We start from the raw sequence: 22436 nt of genomic DNA on the forward strand, positions 1-22436 counted from the left end.
AAAGCATGCAGCAAGCTTGGTGAAGCCAAGCAGGTCTGGGTCTGGTCAGCATCCAAATGGGAGATTTGCCTGGGAACCATGTGTGTATTGCCTTGAGCTCCCCGGAAGAAATAGGATATTTAAATACAGTCAGTCAATCAGTGCTATGTACCAGAGATTTGATTTGGGAGTCAATGTGTTTATTACCAGATTCTTTTGCGACTCTAAGACGATCTTCCCATCCATCAAATGGTCCCAGACACTTAGCCAGGAATGTCTGGAGTGTAACACAATCCAAGGGCAATTCATGATTGTCAGCACCAACACGCAAAATAGGATCCACAACTATGTAACCTCCACCGCTTTTCTTATCTCTGCAAGAACACACACACACATCTTTTATCAATACAAAAGCTAATAAATGCTGGAGTCAACCACCAATTATTACCAAGACCTAATAAGATATTTTTCGCTTGCTATTCTAAAATTATTTTAATGTCTTTAAGGGAATCCGAAAGCATTTACAATACTTTGAAGCTCAAAAGATACTGCTTTTTAAAAGCCCTTTAAGCCTGCAAGTCTGTACTGTACTCACTAGCCCGGAAGAGTAAACCCCACTGTACTTAATAGATGTTACTCCAATGCAGATATACATAGAATTGTTCTTAAGAGAAGCCAAATGTAGAATAAAAACTGTTGAATGGCTGAAATAGGAATGCTAGGAAAGTCAAATGCATTTAACCCATGTTTTATAAAGAATCAAGGAGTTTCTCCCAGGAACCACCTCAAATTCACCTCTGTCCTTCCTGACATTATGAGACTGTTTCCCTGCTGCTGCTATTATAATTATAAAGCAATTTATAGCAGGCTTCCTCAAACTCACCCCTCCAGATGTTTTTGGCCTTCAACTCCCATGATCCCTAGCTAGCAGGACCAGTGGTCAGGGATGATGGGAACTGTAGTCTCAAAACATCTGGAGGGCCAAGTTTGAGGAAGTGTTCAAAATGCTTCACATGGCCTGCATGCCTCTGGAACACCCCTCTAGTTGTGTTCAAGCAGATTTTACTATTCGAAGTTGTTTTTAATTGAATAGGACGGCTGTCCACAATTTTAACTCCTACTGCTTTTATTTGTGGTTGGATGATTTAACTGTTTTAAATTATATATTTTTATGATCCTTAACTGTGAATATCCCCGAGTTGCCCCTTGGCCCTGAAAAGCAATGATGAAAAAAATACCCAAATAAATAAAATATTGGCTATTATGGCTTTGTTGCAGAGTCAGGCTGGGACATGATGGCTTGCCCATTCTGCCACAAGAGATGTAAAAGGCTTAGGTTTTTTGTTTTGTAAATTATTGAGATTCAGAGTCTCTCCTAAAAAAAAGCAAGCATAACATGGGTGCGCTTTTAAGTATCTCTCTGTCTGAAGATTTATGCAAGCAGCTTGTACCGTATTTTTCGCTCTATAAGACGCACCAGACCACAGGATGCACCTAGTTTTTGGAGGCGGAAAACAAGAAAAAATATATTCTGAACCTCAGAAGCCAGAACAGCAAAAGGGATCGCTACGCAGTGAAAGCAGCAATCCCTCTTGCTGTTCTGGCTTCTGGGATATCTGCGCTGCCTGCATTCGCTCCATAAGACGCACACACATTTCCCCTTACTTTTTAGGAGGGAAAAAGTGAGTCTTACAGAGCAAAAAATACGGTGATCTGTACAGAAGTTTCCAGGATCTTCCTGCAGAGAAACTGTATGTATTCTGGGACTCCTATTACATTTTCCCATACTGTATCCTCATAGCTGTCTGACTTGCAGGAATAGTTCCCTGCCTTTAGAGTAACCTGAGTAGAGAAGCCCAGAAAATGGGGCAGGGTCAATGAGCTGATCTGGAACCTACTCCCTGCAGTCAAAAGACAGCATACCTCAGGAGTATTGGTGCGCTTGGCTGGCAAAGCCACACTGATGATATGCAGGTTTAAAAAACCCATTGTGGCGTTTCAAAAAGGAAAACACATAGAACCATGACATGCACAACTGCTGACCTCTTAAGTGGCTGAACTGATCTTTTCCTGGCATTTGAAGATCAGCACTAACACCCAACATTTATTGAAAACAAACCTAAAGGTTGTAAATACCACAGGCTGCCTCCCAATATGACAAACCTAGCAAACAATATCTGAGAATTTAACTTTTAAAACAGTACTGGGATCTTCTTTTAAATGACTTATAAACAGATGTGGTTTTACATTTCCTCTTTGACATTCACATGCAATAAGAATATGCCACCAATTTTTTTCAAGATCAAGGACTGCATTTTCAATAAACCAGAGTTCTTTGTCTTCCTTTATTAACAACTTCTCTTAATTTACGTGTCAGCAATGCACACCTGAGGCTTGTGTGCCTCTTCTCAGCTCAGAAAGAGGTAGAGGACAAAATAGCAAATTTAGTCTCTACGTATAGAGTCTTGTTATGGGGAGTGCCTTTGTCAAACATTTTCTTAGGCCAAACTACATGTTACCTCCCTCGACTGCTTAGCAGTCATGTCTCTTTCTCTCTCCCCCTCCCAAATTAAGTACTAGGGAAGGGGTGGGAAAAGGATTCTAATTAGGCCTGCAGCACATTGAGAGGGGAGGTTTAACTCTTCCCTCCCAGCTGCGCTCTCAACAAAAAACACACCCTGTTGCAGTTAGCACTGGGAGGGAAAAGGCCCATTTGTGCCAATGTGAATTTCCTTCTCCCCCAGTGCTAACTGCAGCACAAGGGCACATTTTCAGAGAGATCACAACTGGAGAGGAAAACCTCCTGCTTTCACATGCTGTGGTCCAATGAGAACCAGCCCCCACTGCGCCTAGTATTTTTAATTTTGGGGGGGGTAATGACCAACATATATTTTGGGGGGTAATGACCAACATATATTGTTGTTTGCTAACCACACAAGAAAGGTAGCATCTAACTTTGCCTAACTCAATGTCTGAAGGAGGCACTCAACATAGTACGGTGGTACCTCGGGTTAAGTACTTAATTCGTTCCGGAGGTCCATTCTTAACCTGAAACTGTTCTTAACCTGAAGCACCACTTTGGCTAATGGGGCTTCCTGCTGCCGCCACGCCGCCGGAGCACGATTTCTGTTCTCATCCTGAAGCAAAGTTCTTAACCCGAGGTACTATTTCTGGGTTAGCGGAGTCTGTAACCTGAAGCGTATGTAACCCGAGGTACCACTGTAAGTCAATACACATATAGATCTAACTGCTTGACTGTTCCCCATCTCTTTTGGATGTGGGGGGAGACACACACAAACCTCTGCATGGAGAACCAGCCTCCTGGGCTATCTTAATGTTTGCGGCCTGCTCCTCTGTCACACAAAAAGGACTGCCAGCAGGGTTAAGATGTGAACGACTCCCAATACAGTTGTACCTTGGTTCTCGAACAGAATGTGTTCTGGGAGTCTGTTTGACTCCCGGAACTGTTTGAAAACCAAGACGCGGCTTCTGATTGGCTGTAGGGGCATCCTGCAGCCAATCGGAAGCCAGAGAAGCTGCTTCCAAAAATTGTTCGGAAACTGGAACACTCACTTCCAGGTTTCGAACGATCGGAAGCCAATTTGTTCGGGAGCCAAGGTGTCTGAGATCGAAGGTATGACAGCATAAGAAACAGGAGGTGCCGATGCAAGCTTATCTTCCTCTGGAGCCAAGCATTACTTACTCATGACTGAAATAATACTGGTATGACCCAGAGATCTGGAGATCTAGTTTGCAGTATTTGTCAGAATCATCTTCTTTCCCAGTTGGGTTGTGCCATGACAGGCACCTGAACTTGTGACGGTTGAACCCTTCTCCAGAAGCTGGGTAGTTGGTATGCACAGCAACGTGTTTACCTTGCAAGGTAGGCCCCAGACGGAACTGTAGTTCAAAACCTGAATAGAGCAAGACAGGCAACGGTTAGAGCGCAAACACCCATATCTTAAAACTTATCAACATGGAACGATGAGCCAACTGCCAGAAAGGACTGTTGAGGAAATGGCTGGTTTGTTTGCCTTGAGTTCTGTGGGTTCTGTTTATGTACAGAGGAAAGGAATGGCTGCACAGGTTCAAAGACCCCAATGTGGTTATATGCATTAGCTCTCAGGGCAGATGAATGCTGGAAATTAAATATTTAGACATCAAACAGCTCAATCGATTGAGCTACAGATACGAACAGAACGGTATAGTTGTTCACTCATTAAGAGCCACTAATGACCAAGGCCTAGATCTTGCAAACCGTATGCAAGAGGGAGCCATGAATAACAAAGAACAAAGCACTCACACAAAGATTATTTTCTTTAAAAACCCAACACCACACAAAGTATCTGTTCATCCAAAACAAAACAGCCTTGGCTACTGTGGCCTCCAAAGCTCATAAAGTACTACACACAATTTACGAAATTATACAAGAGAGCAATATTTTGTAACTGTTTCAAAGAAGATATGGAACGGAGCCAGCTCAAAAGCAATGCGAGAATGAAGTTGTACAAATATATACATGAGTAGTCCATGATTATTTCATCTGCATCTGTTTACCTTCATTTACTGACACAGAAATGAATTGGTAAGCAGCATGAAGATCTTTGGGAAAGGCCTTTTCTACAGTGGCTCCCTGTCTGTGGAATTTTACACTTTAGGCACCAGGCAAAAACATTTACATCCAATACCATCGTAAATGTGTTGTGGGGTTAGTGGTTTATTTTTGTTCTAGTTTTCATCATGCATTTTGTGTTTTGTTTTTTTAAATCTTGTGTTTTTGTGTTGTGAACCGCCCTGAGATTTATGGATGGAGTATAATATACAATTTAATAAATACTTTAATAATAATAATTTGTTAAGCCTAAGGTTCTTTGCCTTCATAACAATATCTATAAAAATAAATCAAGATCAGGTCATTTGTGCTTTTGCTACAGGCTTGACAAGTTTGTTTATAGTTTGCTAAACATAGATCAGACCGCAGAGATGTTTGCTACTGATATCTTATTCCCTAAAACCCATGTAGACTAAAAATGCATAGCTCATATTAGTTACACCGTCTATCTGTTAGTTCTTTCTGCTATGTGGAAGTGCATGGCTTTTTCTATTTTAAAAGTTTTTCCAAATCGTTTTTTTCTATCTTGCAGAGCAGAAATACAGATAAGAACTAGCTACATTTTCCTTCACTGTCATAGTGCATTGCCCTTGAGGTGCTCCCCTAGCCATTTTTCCAAATTATAAAATCAAATCACCTGAGCAAATTCCTAGTTTTAGAGGAGCATAATTTGTTAAAGACAGTTGAATTATTTTTGGTTCTGGCTAGTTGTTGAGATTACATTACTATTTGGGTCAATTTTAACGGCTGTTGTTTATTGATTTTGTTGTATGTATGTGGGGAAACCACTTTTGAGACTCATAATTTATAAATGAAAAGTTGGAATTTAAGAAAATAAAAATTCAAAAAGTAACACATTTTCAGGCTTCAAAAGTTCTTCGGCATTCAGCAATTAAAATTCTTACAGCCTGAACCTAAACCATGCTTTATGTTTACTTCTTTTCTATGGAAGCTGTTGTCTAGTTTGTGTACTTGGGATTCCATGCTTTACAAGTCACATGGGGGTAAGTCTCATTAAGCTGAATGGAGCTTCCTTCTGAGCAACAGATAGCCTTATTAATGTACAAACAAGCACCCAAGATGTTACAGATGAAGCCGGAAGCACAAATGCTTCAAACTACCTATTTCCTAGCCTACATGGTCAATGAAGTACAGTGGTACCTCGGGTTAAGCACTTAATTCGTTCCGGAGGTCTGTACTTAACCTGAAACTGTTCTTAACCTGAAGCACCACTTTAGCTAATGGAGCCTCCTGCTGCCGCTGCGCCGCTGGAGCACGACTGCTGTTCTCATCCTGAAGCAAAGTTCTTAACCTGAGGTACTATTTCTGGGTTAGCGGAGTCTGTAACCTGAAGCGTATGTAACCTGAAGCGTATGTAACCCGAGGTACCACAGTGGTACCTCAGATTACAAACGCTTCAGGTTACAAACACTTCAGGTTACAAACTCTAACCCAGAAATAGTACCTCGGGTTGAGAAATTTGCCCCGGGATGAGAACAAAAATTGCGCGCCGGTGGCATGGCAGCAGCAGGAGGCCCCACTAGCGAAAGCGCGCCTCAGGTTAAGAACGGCTTCGGGTTAAGAACGGACCTCCAGAATGAATTAAGTTTGTAACCCGAGGTACCACTGTATTATTTTAGTGTGTTCCCTGTCCAAGACTGCAGAAACATCTCCTGCGTAGAGGAGGTGTAACTTTTAAAATCTGAATATGACTTACTTCTGAGTAACGGGTTGATTGCACTGTAAGTTCTACTGAACTGAACCGGCCTCACTCCCAGCTAACTGGGGCATTCGTCTGCAGTCCTAAACGATACTGTAGCTGCATGGTAACCAATTTTCCGCAAGTGGGTGCTTAGCACTTGGGATAACATTTATGCAAGCCAACTCTTTGGACTTGGCTGCCAATTCTTCAGTCAGAACCCACGCACCAGCCTCTATCAACAGCGGCTCCAGTATGGCTATGATAACATTTAATGCGGGGGAATGAAAGTGCATTCCATATTTTTTCTAGTCTATGTCATTCATCCAAAACTGCCCTTCCTTACATTCCAAACTTTCAATAGAATCCTCTTCAAAGTTACAACAGCTTAAACTGTCGTTGTACTTCCTCTTACAGCAGATGGGCCCAACTGAGGTCAGTTCCTGTGTATATCCCTCTGAGGACTGCAATCCTAGCATCTTACTTTCAGGGTCAGAACGTTCTTCCCATGTTAGAAGATGGCACATCCATCTTAAGAAAAATTAGCTGGAAGCCAATCCCACTAACTGCTTAGAATTACAGCAGAAACCTTGGTCATAGATGTCCTTGATGACAACACTGGCAGATTTACAACTAACTGCAGGACTATGGCCATGTTTAGACAACAGCTGCGCAAGTTTATTCAGAAGAACACTTTCATTGTGTTCACTGGGAATTATTTATTAAGGGCACATTAAGATGCCACACCTCCAATGCTAAGGGTTCAGTGGCAAAGTTGTGAATACTAACCCTGTTCCCATTACAAAACAGAAAAACAAAAACGAACTGGCAGGTGCTAAGCACAATTTGTATGGCAGAAATGATAGAAGTGGTTAATACTTCCCTGCTTATTGCACCCCTGCCATTCCTGAGCTATTCTCTACCCACCCCTGTCTCATGCAGCAAACAGCACAATTTGAGAGCACCTCTGCTTACTGCTTTAAAGCAAAGAAATAGTGATCTGTTCTCTTTGACCTGTTTGCCAACACACACTTAGTTTAGCCCTTAAGCGTTGTTTTTTTTAAAAAGAACACTGCAAGCCTGGAGCCTAACTTATAATTAGTCAGTTTACGACCACTCAGAGGAATGCTATATTCATAAACCATTTGAAAAGCATGGAGCAGCTTCAGAAAAATTAATGGATCATATTGACTTCTTTATGCATTATGCATACTCCTCAGCCAACTAAACTCTCATTTCTTAAATGGTTCCACCCACCTCTCCCATTGCCTGTTACGTCTGTTAAAGTACTGATTTATTTATTGGAGTTATTTATAATGCCAGTGTTCATAGTCCCAGCTAGATGATGCACCTAATTCGTTTCCTCCAAAGCCGTCCTCAAAACCCAACTTTTTTCACGAGACCCATTTCTTAACTCCTGGCAACCATATGTGATCCATTTACCCAGAAGTAAGCTCCTCTGTTGCTACAGTCTACATGCTGACTGTGTGTAAGCTGCTTGGGGCGGAGGCCTCTCCATTTAAAAAAATATATTTTTCCCTCTGTAAAGCATACACCAATCTCTGTGCACAGGAAAACAGGACGAGATGGAAGAGTTAACAACTGTTTGAGTTTCCTCTTGCACAAGGATCCAACGCAACTTGTTAAACAAAAAACCCGAACACACAAGCAGCCTCCTGGGACACTGACCTTGCTCCAGCCGGAAGAGGGTCTTGTCCAGCTTTTCCATGTCGTTGAGAAGAAGCACTCTTGTCTGCTTACCGTGGGGCATCTTGGCTGCCTGGATTTCTCAGCCCTTGCAGGCCACAGAGATTAGCTTCGGAAAGAAAGGAGTGGCTCCTAGGCAAGCAAAAGACACATACACAAAATAAATAAAAGAGCAGCGTTTTGCAGCAGGCAAAGGGAGGAGATGGGCGCATGCAGGGGTCACCTTGAAAGTCCTCCTGAAAAAGTCACCCAGACGCAGGGACACTTACATTTTTCACCCACCCCCTTTGCAATAAAACGACTCGGCAGAGTACGGTATCAGAGGGCCGGGCAGGAGGGAGGTGGGGGCCGGTGTGTGGGAAGGTTGCCAAGGGCGCGCAAAAAACCCCTTCTCTCCCAGCCAAATCTGGCGAGGCTGCAAAGCACCCGAGGACCTCCGTGCGGGTCTGCAGGAGGGCGCTGTTCCTCTGGGGCCCGAGGGGCTGGCGCCTGTCACTCTTTCTCCTTTCCAACCCCCCCCCCCCCAACCACCTGCCCCACATACCACAATGCGACCTGCCCCGGCGGCGCCACTGAAGAGCCAGTCCCCCCCTATTATCCCCGCCTGCGATTGTCTATAAATACGGCGCGCGGCCTCTCGCCACTCACCCGGAGACGCGGCTCCTGCGCGCAAAGAGGGAGGCGGGAGTCGAAAGAGAGACGGACCGGAGAGAGGGAAGGGAGGGAGGAAGGAAAGGAAGAGTGAGGGATGCAGCCCCAAACGGGAGGAGGCTCGGCCTCTGCAAGGCAGCGAATAGCCCCGCCTGCCTGAAGGGCTTCCAGGAAGGAGGAGGCTGCTGCGCTCGCCCCGTGCAGGGAGACTGGCTCTAGTGGCGGCGAAGGGTTGCTCGGCTTCGCCTTTGGCATGCCCTCCTCCCCACGCCCAGCGAGAGCTGCTCTAGCAGCGAAGGAAAGGGAGGAGGAGGAGGAGGTGGGAAAAAGGAGGAAGAGGAACTGCGAAGCCGAGGGAAGTCGCCGCAAAGGCCGTTGCAAAATGCGCCCTTTGGCGCTTGCAAAACAGGCTCTTATTTCCCCGGCTGCCGGCTTCCTTCAACCCCAGGCGGCGTGATCATTTGCCATCTTATGTTTTCAGATGTGCTGGAAGCCGCCCAGAGTGGCTGCCACAAGGGCGGGGTACAAGTAATAAAGTGGTTGTTGTTGTTGTTAGGATGGCACCAAACTGGTCTAGGTTCCGGGCCGGGGGCTGTGGGCCGCCTGCGGTTGCCGGACTACACTTCTCCTTCTCCCGAACATTGGCCATGCTAGCGGAGGCTCATGGGAGTTGGAGTCCAACAATGTCCGGAGCTGAGAGCGCGCGCGCCCGCGTCTGTTCTCTGCAATTGCAATTTCCCCCGAGCGCCACGGTGCTTGGCATTGGGAATGCATGGCGGGGACTCCGATAAATGGCCAGATTGAGGAAGTGTGGCTCATCGTGCTGTGCACTAAGTTGCTATTCCGTGTTTTCTCAACCACAGAGGTGGGGAAGGTGGTGGGAAACGGGAGCGAACGCAAGAACCCTGGCCTGGGCCAGTGTTGCCAATGTTTCCTTAAAAAAAAAAATTCTGGTGGTTTCCAATGATCTGACTCTTTGACACGCATGGAGTATCTTACCTTTTCACGGGACCTGGATGATAAGTGCCTCTGAGCACGTGCAGAAGTTTTTTTAAATACAGTATGTGTGCAGGGCTGGCCCAAGTCATTTTTGCAGAAAATAGCACCTATACATAGTCAAGGTCCATAGTACCAGAGGTGAGCAAAGTTATTTCGGCAGCTGAGGCATAAAATCTCAAGCATTTTTCCCCTAGAGGGGGGAAAACCCACCAGTAATAAATAACAAATAACAGCAGTCTAATAGTAATCAACGAAGAGAAGGGTCGCGAAGAGTCAGACACGACTAAACAACAACAACAACAATAGTAACCATATGATGTTTCTGAGGATGTGTAGTATGCTTTCTCAGAAGACTGGTATATCTTTGTAGGTGCCCTCTGCTGCAACATTTTCTTGCAGACCCTGCTTGGTGTATTTTAAAAAATTATTTACTCAAAAACACTCATTTACTACTATCCATAAAATAATCTCAAAATTGTTTACAACAATTATGCACAAAACCATACAACAAAAATTGCACATTTTAAAATCTGGAATCGGCTTCGCAGTTCTGAAGTGCTGATGCTCTCAGGTGCTCATCTGAATCTGTATCTACCACCCATGTGCCGGTTCATGACTAGGGGCTTCCAGATTTCACGGTCCTGTCCCCGTTACCATTTGCCGATCGCCATGGGACTCTCTTGGGTTTGGATTTGGGATGGGTTTTGGGAAGACGTGTGAATTTGTTTTATGTCTGTAGATCAGTGCATGCTGACCAATGCACAGTCTTTGCAGTAAGGCTCTATTCCGATGGCATGAGTATCACGGCGACCAGTAGATTCTTATCTGCTGCGGCCTTCATCTGCCTTCACAGCTGTTGTAACACACCGCTTGTTACCTTCCACCTATTTTGCCTTTGAGGACTTCTTGGATCATTCTTTGTCTAGCTCCTCCCCTTTGACCTTACTGCCTTGGGTGACCCTGCTGGAAGCATGAGACTCTCCACAGCTTCGCTCACAAGAGTCATAGGAATGTGCAAGCCCACTCACCACGGCAAGGTGATGACCCAGCGACAACAGCAATAACCGTCTACTGTCAATGACAGTCTATTATCAAATCCTGAATTCCAACTGGGTAGGGCCAGATTCAACTAACCGAGCATCCTAGCAGAAGCCAGTGCAAGTACAGTCATACCTCAGGTTAAAGTCGCTTCGGGTTAAATCTTTTTAGGTTGTGTCCCGTGGTGACCCGGAAGTAACGGAACGGGTTACTTCCGGGTTTCGCCGTTCGTGCATGCGCAGACTCAAAATGACGTCACGCACATGCGCAGAAGCAGCGAATCATGACACGCAGATGCGGGTTGCATTCTGCGCAGGATGCGAACGGGGCCCCGGAACGGATCCCGTTCGCATCCAGAGGTACCACTGTACAATATGGCTCCCCCCCCCCCCATGTGCAAATCTGCTCTGGAGGGAATAAACCCGTAGAACAGTAGAGGGAGAGGGGATAGTTCTGTCTGGCAAGAAGAAATGTTTGCAGCAATGGAATAATCATCACAGTGTGACCCTGAATATCTCATCGTGATAGGCCCATTCAAAGTAGCCAGACAACACGTTTAGGTTCATACTCCAATTTACTAGGCATTCATTGCATTTCCAATGCTGGGTTCTTAATCTGTGTTCACAAAATAGACTTTATCCAAAATGCATACAGTGGTACCTCGGGTTACAGACGCTTCAGGTTACATACGCTTCAGGTTACAGACTCTGCTAACCCAGAAATCGTACCTCGGGTTAAGAACTTTTCATCAGGATGAGAATAGAAATTGTGCGGCAGCAGCGGGAGGCCCCATTAGCTAAAGTAGTACCTCAGGTTAAGAACAGTTTCAGGTTAAGAACGGACCTCCAGAACGAATTAAGTTCTTAACCCGAGGTACCACTTTATTGCTGTTTGATGCATTGTTTCTCAAACTGGACACTGATTGGAGTCTTTTAAGTCATTCCCAATTTGCCTTTGGCCAAGGCATGAGCAACTTTGCATAGACCCTCCTGGTGTGTCCACAAACGGAAACGAATCTGACATTATTGAAGCCATGCTGATGTGAACAGTAAGGGAGGAAGAGCTGTACAACACATGGGGCGGAGGGGGTAACAAATTCAGTGTGTTTTAAGAGAAGTAGCATGAGCACGCCACTAGTGCTTCTAATCTAACTGGAATCACAAGATCACAGCTTAAAAGTTTTTGCTGCAGCAGAGTCATTTCTAAACTGCCACGGTATGTACCATCTCAGGATATTGATCGGAAACACTGATTTATTTTTTTTGCCACTACAATCCACTTAGCTTCTTTCAGAGCTTTGCACCCCTAGTTTCCTACTATTTGCAGCCAGTCCCATAACAGAAGCAGTCCAGTTGCTCACAAGTGTCTCAGCAATGAAATATTTTTAACTACACTCTGCAGAGAAGGTCAGTAGTCAAAGGTCAGTCTATTTTCAATACTCAGAGGTGTTTTAAAAAAACCCACCCTGTTCTCAAATTACAGTCGCTTTGGTGAGGTGTTTTTTATGTTTGCAAGGACACCATACTGTGGAATTAACATGGTGCTGAAATCAGAAAGTTGAAGTAGATAAGGAGATACTACAGATCGAACCTAGGTCTTCTGCTGGTATAAATTTGATTAACCTGAAGTACTTTGGGTATAAGAACATCATATCTGCTTGTGGTCATATTTTACTACTACAACATTAAAATAACACCACCTCTGCTAGAGAAGATCATATCAATGTTACTATGCAAAAATTTGTCACATGAACTTAATTACAATTATACAATAATAATTACAATTATTCTTACAGCAATGGCAAACATATTTGCAGAATATTTCATATCAAGGCTGCACAATCCCCCCCCCCCCCAAATTCACATGGTGTTGAACGTCGGTTTCTCATTCAGGCTCTATGCAGGCGTGGATAATTTAACGGGCTCATCAAACAGTTTTCTGACAGGTCTCTGAAATGTAAGCCTGAGGCAGAGTTCCATCTGTCCGGAAGGAGGGAGGGGAAACTGTACTCAAGTGTGTGAGAGGGGGAAATACCACACAGTCAATTTACTGTGCCTGAATATGACACATACATGAACAAAATGTAGCCTGGCCAGACAGCATCCTTGCAGCCAAGACATTGACTGGGGACATCAGAGCTGAAATCCCTACTTAGCCAAGAAGTTCACTGAATTGTCTAAGGCAAATTACTCTTGCTCAGTCTCATCGACTTCACAGGGCTGTTGTGGTGATGAATACTTTTTAATGTGTGTGTGTGTGATCAAACACTTCTAACCTGTTGCTTGGAGGCAGGATGGGATAAATAAGGAATGAATAATCAGTTCATTGGAGCCAACTGCTAGGGGCCAAGGTCCCTTCACCCTCACAATTAATATTTGAGAGGGCCATTCCCCCCAAAGTTGAGGGCATTGCCATTCAAATGGTGTGAGCGCACCCTGTCATGTGATTGATGGTGTGGAGTGGGGCTTACCTGCCCCCCCACCATATATTTTATTCAATTTGGCAGCCCTGAATCAGTTCTTTGCAGTTGCTGTTGGATTTTGTGCTGCTAGTGCAAAAAATGTGATCATTCTAGTGTGTGGTGCCATCTTGTGGCCTTTCTATGGAAACAAAGCCTTAGCAATAGTAAAGAGCAAATTCTCAAGGTGGAGCTATACGTTACTAGGCAAATATGGGGCCCTGCTAATTTGTCTGTGTGTAGGGGAGAATCAGTGGGCAAGAGGTGGGTACTTTAACCTTCCTCACGTATCCGTTGATGCTTCCCTGAAAATGTCCCTCATTGCCATTTTTACCTCATGCATGGTTTTATATTTCCAAACCCTGCTCTTCTTCACCAGAAGCTGCAGGTAGAATGCTGCAAATTGGAGCATAGCAGCCACACATGTCTGGGCATCTCTTTCTGGGCAAATGATAGTAAAGAATATGTTGTAAAATGCAATTGGCATCAACATCCCTAAGACATTTTGGCACCTGAGGCAGAAAATCCACTTGGTGCTCTCCTTGTTGTTCAATTAAAAAGAAAGACACTTTTAAGTGTGCCCAAATATCTACTGATGGGGCTGCCTCCCTGTAGGGATAGACCCTCCATCTTCTCTGTGATCATCACAAAATTGAGAATGCACCAATAAATGAAGCACAACTGTACAGTGCCTTAATAAAAATACTTTTTCAGAATGATATGGGCACATCAAGCGCTTGTACAAATTTTACAGAAACTGGGTTTTGGGTATCATGTTTTTAAAAATGAAGCTATTGTATCGGTGGCTGAAGCATGAGCAAGAAATGAACCCAAGGATTGACCAGGTAAATAAAAGGGAGAATGCAGAGAAGGATAGGCTTGGTTTGCCAAGAACTTTGCTGACTTCTGTGAGAGAAAGTACACAGGCTACTACCATGGGAGACTATAGTTGTGGCGACTTGCCCAGTTCCAAACACTTGAGCAATCCATCATACTGGCGTTTTGCTAGCCTATGAGTAAATTTTGCAATCCAGAGAACTATGACTAAATCTTTATATCCAGTAAGGCTTTGCATTTGTATTTCTGAAAAAAACCAACGCCACCTTTCCCTTTGTTTAAACCTACACATACACACAAAGATCTTTTAGAACTTGTAAGGGGATTTCAGAAGCTGTATTTGAGAGAGCTGTAGGAAGGCCCATACAGGTCTATTGGAAGACTGCCTGGACGGTGATTAAGTAGCACTGGGGCTACCAAAACATGTTGGACAAGCTGGAGCAGGCAGTCGTCTGCATTGGCTACGGTTTGGGTGTAGATATGTCGTTGCTACATGCTCAGCCCAGGTGAGATGAGAAAAACCCCATAGCAAAATGGCAGAAGAAGAAAAAGAACACAGCTGCAGTCCAGCGTCCATGGAAACACTGCCAAACAGGGACTGTTGTGGCAATGATGCTCACATGGAGGGAGTCAATGGAAGCTTGCCAACAGGAACACAACCCCAGGACATCTTCAATAACAAAGGACACCCACAATCCATGAACTCCTATCGCATAGGCAACAATGACCCTCTTGCCCTGCTATAAGCCCCTAGGCATCCTTCCAGTTCTCTAATGCTAGGGGTGAGTGTCTTAATATAGCTTAATCCTCTTGTATCTTAAAATATTAGATCTTTTAATTTTAAAACTTTTTGCTAATAACCTTTTACATTCAATCTGATGTCATTCTAACATTCAATAATCTTGTAATATTTCTGTAAATAATCTTTAAACTTCCTCCAATCTTCTTTCACCGTCTCTTCTCCCTGGTCTCTGATTCTGCCAGTCATTTCAGCCAGTTCCATGTAGTCCATTACCTTCATCTGCCATTCCTCCAGAGTGGGTAGCTCTTGTGTCTTCCAATACTGTGCAATGAGTATTCTTGCTGCTGTTGTAGCGTACACAAAGAAAATCCTATCCTTCTTTTGCACCTGTTGGCCGACCATGCCCAGGAGAAAGGCCTCTGGTTTCTGAAGGGCCACATTCTCATCTGGACAATCTTTCGAGGGCCTCATGCCAGAGGTGAGTAGGGCCAATGGCTAAAGCAAGTGGAACACTGAATGCAAATATTACCTCTGCGTGGTAGGCTGGTTTCTACACACACTCGCACACCCCTATCTAGTCTCCATCCAGGCAAGAAAGTAACACTATCAAAACGAGTTCAAGGGCAAATTCCAGCCAGGCAAAAACCATTGAGGGGGAGAGGCAAAACAGAGCTGGTGAGGGGTGTGGCCTGGGGAAAGGGTGTGTGGCCGAGGAGAACGTGTAGCCTGGGAAAAGGGATAGGTGGAGAAGCTTGAAGGGTTGCAGGACCCCTGATTTCTGACGTACCTTGCTCAGTAGCACTGTTTTGGAGCACAGCACACAAAGCAAAGAATGGAGAGGCTCCGGGGCCTGTTCTGCTACTAGGTCTCCTGTGGCAACCACCTCAGGCAGCCGATGCTGGGGTTATATGTTCCACTGGGGCCTGCCCTTTATCCCCAAAGCTACCCTGCTGTCTTCAAGGGCAACAGAAGTCTCTGTCCAAATGCCAACCTTAAAATAAGATTCCAGCTGCAAGTCCAGTCAGTTTCTATGTACATGGAATGGGGGAGGGAGCAACCTCTTGTCCTTTGACTCGGGCAGTTGAATGCCTTATTAGTCTGGCCACACAACATGGCATCCGCGGAGTTCCCGGGGCATCCATTTAGCCAGCATGCAGTTCACTTCCCATCGCCTCTAATTAAAACAGGTCATTCGCGAGTTTCAAAACGCACAGCACTTGCTACTGTGCTGTGACAGGGTTTATTAAACTCAGAAAAACACAGTGGCACTTTGTGCCGTAATGAGTGGAGATGCGCTCCATAATTTATTTCTCACTGAGCCCTTGCTGCACAGAATTCGCTCCCCTGGCATTTTTCAGAAACTATGTGCACAGAAGGATTTGCACAACAGCACTATATATTTACTGCAAAGAAGTAGGTGGCTTGCATTTCACGAAAACAGGTTTATTTTTGCTCAGGCAACATTTCAACTTAAAGGACTTTGACACTAAGGATAAAATTTCAGCTGCAAGCCTATGTGAAAGGGGAAAAAATGTCAGCTGGAGAATACAGGTATAGTGTTTATATTAATTTGTACATTATGCCAGTCAAGCATGTGGAAATATTAAAATGAATGATACTACATTGTTGTTGTTGTTGTTGTTGTTGTTGTTGTTGTTGTTATTGTTATTTAAAAAAGGACAAAAAGTTATGCTGTGTCCCTTTTCAGTCCTTTAGCTTTGTGACACTCATACTGTGCAAGGCACCTCTGCTGCCTTGTGGGCAACTCCTTCCGGCACTCCTACAGCCCAGTGGCGTAGCGTGGGGGGTGCAGGGGGGGCCGGCCGCACCGGGCGCAACATCTGGGGGGGGCACTCGCACTCGCAGCTCTCTGCCCCTACTAAAATCCACGGGTTAGCTCTCTGCCCCTACTAAAATTACTTGCCTTACCTCGGGTGCTGACAACCCACGCTACGCCACTGCTACAGCCAAGCTGTTGCCAAATGTATTGCTCTGCTTCCTTTGGACCACATCAGCGAGGCTGAGAAGGCGGTCTTGTTGTCTGTGTAGCCCAGGACCTCCATTCACACTGCCCAGGGTTGCGCCCTGGAGAGGTCACCTGGGTGCTGATACTGCAGTGGTTTGACTTCACCCCTAGAGGGGCACTCCATTGTCTCTCGAGGCAGACAACAACAACAGCAACAACGGCAACAGCTGCAGTTGACCCATTTTTATAAAAAGACTGCATTATGCTTATTTGCAACATCTACATCCCACTTTCCCTCCTTTCTCCCTCTGTTTTATTGTCACAACAACCATGTGAGATAGGTTAGGCTAAGGCTGCATCTACACAGCTATAAAAAACCGCTCTGAAAATGCTCTGGGGGAAAAACGTTGTAAAGCTCACAATGGAAAATTTCATAGCGTTCAGCTCTACAGCGCCATCAGGTGTCACAGTGTTATAACGCATATATATATATATATATATATATATATATGCAGGTTTTGGTGTCCTCGGGTGTCTTCCCGTGTAAAAGTTGGGGTGTCTAGGCGACGTTTCGACGAGGTCTCACTCGTCATCTTCAGGCTGGTGCTTTCGGCTTCTTGTTACTGGAACAGAGCAGGATCTTAGTGTTTGAGTTCCTATAAATACTGTTGAGGAGGTGTGGTGTATAGCCTCCAATGTTCTGGGCAGAGAGGAGGTTCCCAGGCTAGTGTGCCTTTTCTTCTTTTGTTCCTTAATTACTTGAGGGATATCTTGAGTGATTTCTTGAGTGATTTCCTGAATCCCACTTAGGTGGGTCATTAGGTGTGGATTAGTTGCTAAAGCCTTCGTGTCTTGAACTCTTGAACTTTGTGAAGAGTTTTTCTGAGAAGATGGCTGTACTGCACTTGGTTGTGCTCTGGCTTGGCTTCGTGTATAGGGGCGAGCTGTGGTTTTGTGGCCTGTGCCAGCCAGATCTGTGTAGGGATTGCAGGGGGGTGCAGCATCCGGAGGTGCCACCCTGGTTTGGCTACTGGATGGTGTCTGTAATTTATCTGTGGAGAGGGTCTGGGTTTGGGTCTGGTGTGGTTGATTGGTGATGGCGTTCTGTGTGCCTCTGGATCTGGTGTCAGATTTTGTGGGGAGGGCTAATTTCCAGATGTCTGGCAAGCGGGATGTGTCGTCACGCTTGTTCATGTTGTGAGGGTGTTTCTCTATCTCGATGGCTTCCATGATTATTCTCTTGTGGTGATGTTCCATGTTAAAGAGCAATTTGGAATCTGCAAAATTAATTTCGTGTCCTGTTTCTTTCATGTGTTGGAAAAGAGAGGAAGTTTTTTCTTCTTTTTTGACGGCATTCTTGTGTTCTGCGATACGTGCATTTATTCGTCTGTTTGTTTGTCCAATGTACGTGGCTGGGCAGACTTTGCAGGGTATTTCATAGACCCCTTGGTTTTCCAACTGAATTTTATCCTTGGGGTTTCTGAGGATATTGGCTATTTTTTGGTTGGTGCAAAAGGCTGTTTTGATATTGTGTTTATGGAGGATTTTGCTAATTTTATCTGTAGTGCCCTTGATATAAGGAAGGAGGGCTATGCCATTGTTTTCTTCTGTGTCTTGGTTTTTGGGGGGTGTTTTGGGGGGACACCAAAACCTGCATTCCTGTACCCGTGAAAATCTACGAAAGCATATATATATATATATATATATATACTAATGTAGCTTAGTCTTAAAAGTCAAGGTCACCCACTGAGCTTCATGGCCAAGTGGGGATTTGGCCTCCAGTGTCCTAGATTGATACTCGAGTAACCACTAGACCCCATTGGCTCTAGTTCTAGTTCTAGTCAGAGGCATACCTAGGGTCCCTTGCATGCTTGGCAAAGAGCTGTATTGGTGCCCCCCACCACTTCTCCTGCGTTCGATCTTGCTGCAATAGTAGCTAATGGAGCAATCTGCTTAGCACTATGCTGAATTCCTCCTTAGGTTATTGTAAGTGCAACTAACTGCTCATATGACTGGCCCCCTCACATGAACAGTACAGCAGGTAGATCACAGCTCTTTTCCAGGACCAGAAAAACAACAGCAGCAATTACTTTTGTTTGCAACAGCGATGCCATGGCTTTGAACAGGATATTTGTAAACCATGCTTTCCCCCAATAAGGACATAAGAAAAGCCTTCTGGAACAGGCTGAAACTTTATTCTAGTTCCAAATGTGTTTAATTTCCTATGTTATCCTCATCTTGCATATATTCGCTTGTTCCTTTTTATTTCTGTTGACTGGCTTCATTGAAATATAAGGACTTGTTTTATAATGCATTTTGGTACATGTTATATGCAGCTCCTAGGGTCTTGAAGGTTCATAAATAAAATGAGCTTGAGCAGACTTAACAATCTGATATTGTTTGGGATTTGTGGTATATCTATTTTCCAGTACCTACATAATGAGATAGGTCATTGCAGAGCATAATTACAGTTCTGTGTACTGCTAAAATTCTAGGCTTCTGGAAGATATAATTAAAAAGAAGACTGGGTAGAAATTACACAGTATCTGATTTGCATTCTCAATATCCATACCCCATTCATTGTAAATGACCTCTGGACAGTTAAGTCCAGTCAAAGGCGGTTATGGGGTGCAGCACTCATCTTCGCTTTTCAGGCCAAGGGAACTGGCGTTTGTCTGCAGGCAGCTTTCTGGGTCATGTGACCAGCACGACTAAACCGCTTCTGGCGCAACAGAACACCATTAGTTAAAATGGACAAGGTTCTCCACAAGCTGTTAAGCGCAACAGCGTGCTTTGCAAATATGCCAAGTGATTTGCTTAACTTAAATGTTTTGAGTGTCCCTGTGTTACACCTCTCAGGACAGTAACAAAATTAGAATGGAATCAATTTTTCTAATTATGTCTTTGTGTCCCACAAAATATTACATTGAACTGTGGGCACCACAGTTCAAGAAGGACACTGACAAACTGGAACGTGTCCAGAGGAGGGCAACCAAAATGGTCAAAGGCCTGGAAACGATGCCTTATGAGGAACGGCTAAGGGAGCTGGGCATGTTTAGCCTGGAGAAGAGGAGGTTAAGGGGTGATATGATAGCCATGTTCAAATATATAAAAGGATGTCACATAGAGGAGGGAGAAAGGTTGTTTTCTGCTGCTCCAGAGAAGCGGACACGGAGCAATGGATCCAAACTACAAGAAAGAAGATTCCACCTAAACATTAGGAAGAACTTCCTGACAGTAAGAGCTGTTCGACAGTGGAATTTGCCGCCAAGGAGTGTGGTGGAGTCTCCTTCTTTGGAGGTCTTTAAGCAGAGGCTTGACAACCATATGTCAGGAGTGGTCTGATGGTGGTTCCTGCTTGGCAGGGGGTTGGACTCGATGGCCCTTGTGGTCTCTTACAACTCTATGATTCTATGATTCTATGATACATTACCTAGTCTGCCTCCTCCACTGTCTATAACCCTGAAATGTAAACTTTTGAGTTTACCTACATGCTGGGATGAACGTAATCTAGCTCACAACTTCAGCATTTGCTGAAGTTTTATAGAGATCAATAGGCCTCTGCTGCACAGGGACTTAATTCCTATTGATCACTTTGCCAGGTGCAAAGGATGGAAGTTTCAAGCAGAGAAATATTACCGGACTGGAGCGCACATTATAGTTGCCACAAGGATGCTCTCCACACTGAGCGATGCCTGCCATGGCTATAACAACAGAACGAGTTCCTGAATGGATAGCTTACCAACATTGTGAGTTTCTACAGCTTTGTCAAAAGCCACAAGAAACAATGCAAAGATGTGGATTCTCGAAGCTAATTAACAGGTACGCCTTTTCCTTCAAAATTATAGGAAGGGCTCCGTATCCCAGCTTCAACATCTCCTTCATTTGGTTCAGGGATTTTATTTCTCATGTAAACAGACTCCATCTCTGCACATACACCCAAATCCACACACACCACTTTTAATACTTCTCTGAGAAACGGAGGGGAGGAAAAAGGAAAACCGGGACAAAATCGGAAACTGGGATGGCTTCTGTAATTCCGGGACTGTGCCTGGAGAATCAGGACACTTGGAGTGGAAATTAAAGAGATTGAGCCAAATGTGTGGTTTGGTTTGAATTAGGCAATCAAAGCCCAGTATCCTTACAAAGGATGCCTCCTGGTGGAGCTGAAAACTGATAAAACTGGTTTTGTTGGCTGTATTTTGAAATGTTTTAATTATCACCAGGAAGCCCTTCTCTGTCTGCCAATGATACTTTTACTGTAAATGTCACTACAACTGCTCCAGCTAATGCAGAAGAGGACATTAACTCATTTGGCTACCCAAAGCTAGCTCGATAAACTCTGCTGAAACTATTTGGGTGCAGACCTAGTGGTTGTTGCGATGTGTCCAAGGGAACGGGGGCAATTCGCAGGCCCCCAGCTGGCTCCAGCCCACTGGCCGGCAGCCGGACGAACTCCGGTCCTTTGGAACAGCATCAAACAGCGACTCACAGCTTCAGAAGTCTTCAGAAACTTGAGGACACCTTAACCAGCAGAGTGAATAGCACACAACAGAAGTGGCGGACAGAGGCATATGTAAAGGATATTTACAAGCAGTTTATTCAGCATAGTTCAGGACAAAGAAAACGTGTCTGCTCTCTTTCAGGTCCAAGAGCAGGAAGCAAAAGCTATACACAAACGGAAGTTCCCAGCAAGCTGAGCAGGAATGTAAACAGACATGTGACATACAACAGCTCCACACATCTGTTTAGCTGAAATGGAGCATCAGTATCCTAACAGAGGTATCCTTCCATCTCACCATACTCACCTTCCATACTTCACCACCGTCCCTGTGCTCCAGTAAGATTGGAAGTAGTACTTGGCACACCACACATGCTGGTGCGCACACAGTGTTGAAGGAAACCCAAAGGGACAGGTAAAAAGGGGTGGAAATTCTTCCAGCATCCCTGACTTTCAGGAGACAGTGAAAGAAATCAGAAGGTACTGGTGAAACTGGCATGACTTTCCCCTCATTTTCGCCAGAGAGAAGAGATGGGGAATTGTGATCAGCCTAAGTGACAAGAAGAAGGCAGCTTTTTATTGTGATTTTTTTTGCTCCTGATGATATCAAGATATTTATAAGCAACTTCGCTTTCAGTACTGCTTGCATCTGCAATGGTTTGGGTGCAGACATACTGCTCCATTTCTTATTGGTACATAGTTATCATGCTGACCATCATTACAGTATTATTACTGTTGTTGTTATTATTATCACCACCACCATCATCATTAATTGAATCTGTTTACAGTGGTACCTTGGATTAAGTACTTAATTCATTCTGGAGGTCCGTTCTTAACCCGAAACTGTTCTTAATCTGAAGCACCACTTTAGCTAATGGGGCCTGCTGCTGCTGCCGCGCCGCCGGAGCACAATTTCTGTTCTCATCCTGAAGCAAAGTTCCTAACCCGAGGTACTATTTCTGGGTTAGCGGAGTCTGTAACCTGAAGCGTATGTAACCCGAGGTACCAGTGTAATGCCCTTCATCTGAAGATCACAGAGCAGTTCACAATATAAAAACACAAAAATAATAACTAACAAAAACAATAATTCCTCCCCTTTAAAAGGACATATATTGTTTAATTAGCCAAAGTCCTGGAAGAATAAGAAAGACTTTGCCTGGCGCCTAAAGTTACGTAATGAAGGTACCAGGAGACCCTCCCTCGGGAGAGCATACCACAAACGGGGAGCCACCACAGAAAAGGCCTGT

At 44.5% G+C, this 22436-nt stretch overlaps 2 protein-coding genes across 20 annotated transcripts in view; one reads left to right on the forward strand and one right to left on the reverse strand.

Moving 5' to 3' along the window:
* Positions 1–8919, reverse strand: part of AGL (amylo-alpha-1,6-glucosidase and 4-alpha-glucanotransferase) — a 50726-nt gene extending 41807 nt beyond the window's left edge. For 6 of the 19 annotated variants that reach the window (XR_014512306.1, XR_014512307.1, XR_014512308.1 and 3 more), the window contains exons 1-4: positions 8646–8916; positions 7980–8129; positions 3683–3893; positions 187–353 (exon numbers count right to left, since the gene is read on the reverse strand). Coding sequence is in view for 13 of the 19 variants with exons in the window: in XM_083444759.1 (XP_083300885.1) it covers positions 187–353; positions 3683–3893; positions 7980–8061 (460 nt within the window). In the remaining 6 variants the exon portion in view is untranslated. Of the gene's footprint in view, positions 1–186; positions 354–3682; positions 3894–7979; positions 8130–8266 lie in introns of all 19 variants that reach the window. The other 13 variants (XR_014512310.1, XM_083444755.1, XM_083444756.1 and 10 more) reach the window with 7 other exon arrangements.
* Positions 8920–15379: 6460 nt separating this feature from the next.
* Positions 15380–22436, forward strand: part of LOC310679532 (ferric-chelate reductase 1-like) — a 37589-nt gene continuing 30532 nt past the window's right edge. Inside the window, exon 1 of the mRNA XM_083444917.1 lies at positions 15380–15397. The gene's annotated coding sequence lies outside the window, so the exon portion shown is untranslated. The remainder of the gene's footprint in view (positions 15398–22436) is intronic.

The sequence above is a fragment of the Podarcis tiliguerta genome, assembly GCF_965153285.1.
Source record: "Podarcis tiliguerta genome assembly, chromosome: 6".
NCBI classification, from domain to species: Eukaryota; Metazoa; Chordata; class Lepidosauria; order Squamata; family Lacertidae; genus Podarcis; species Podarcis tiliguerta.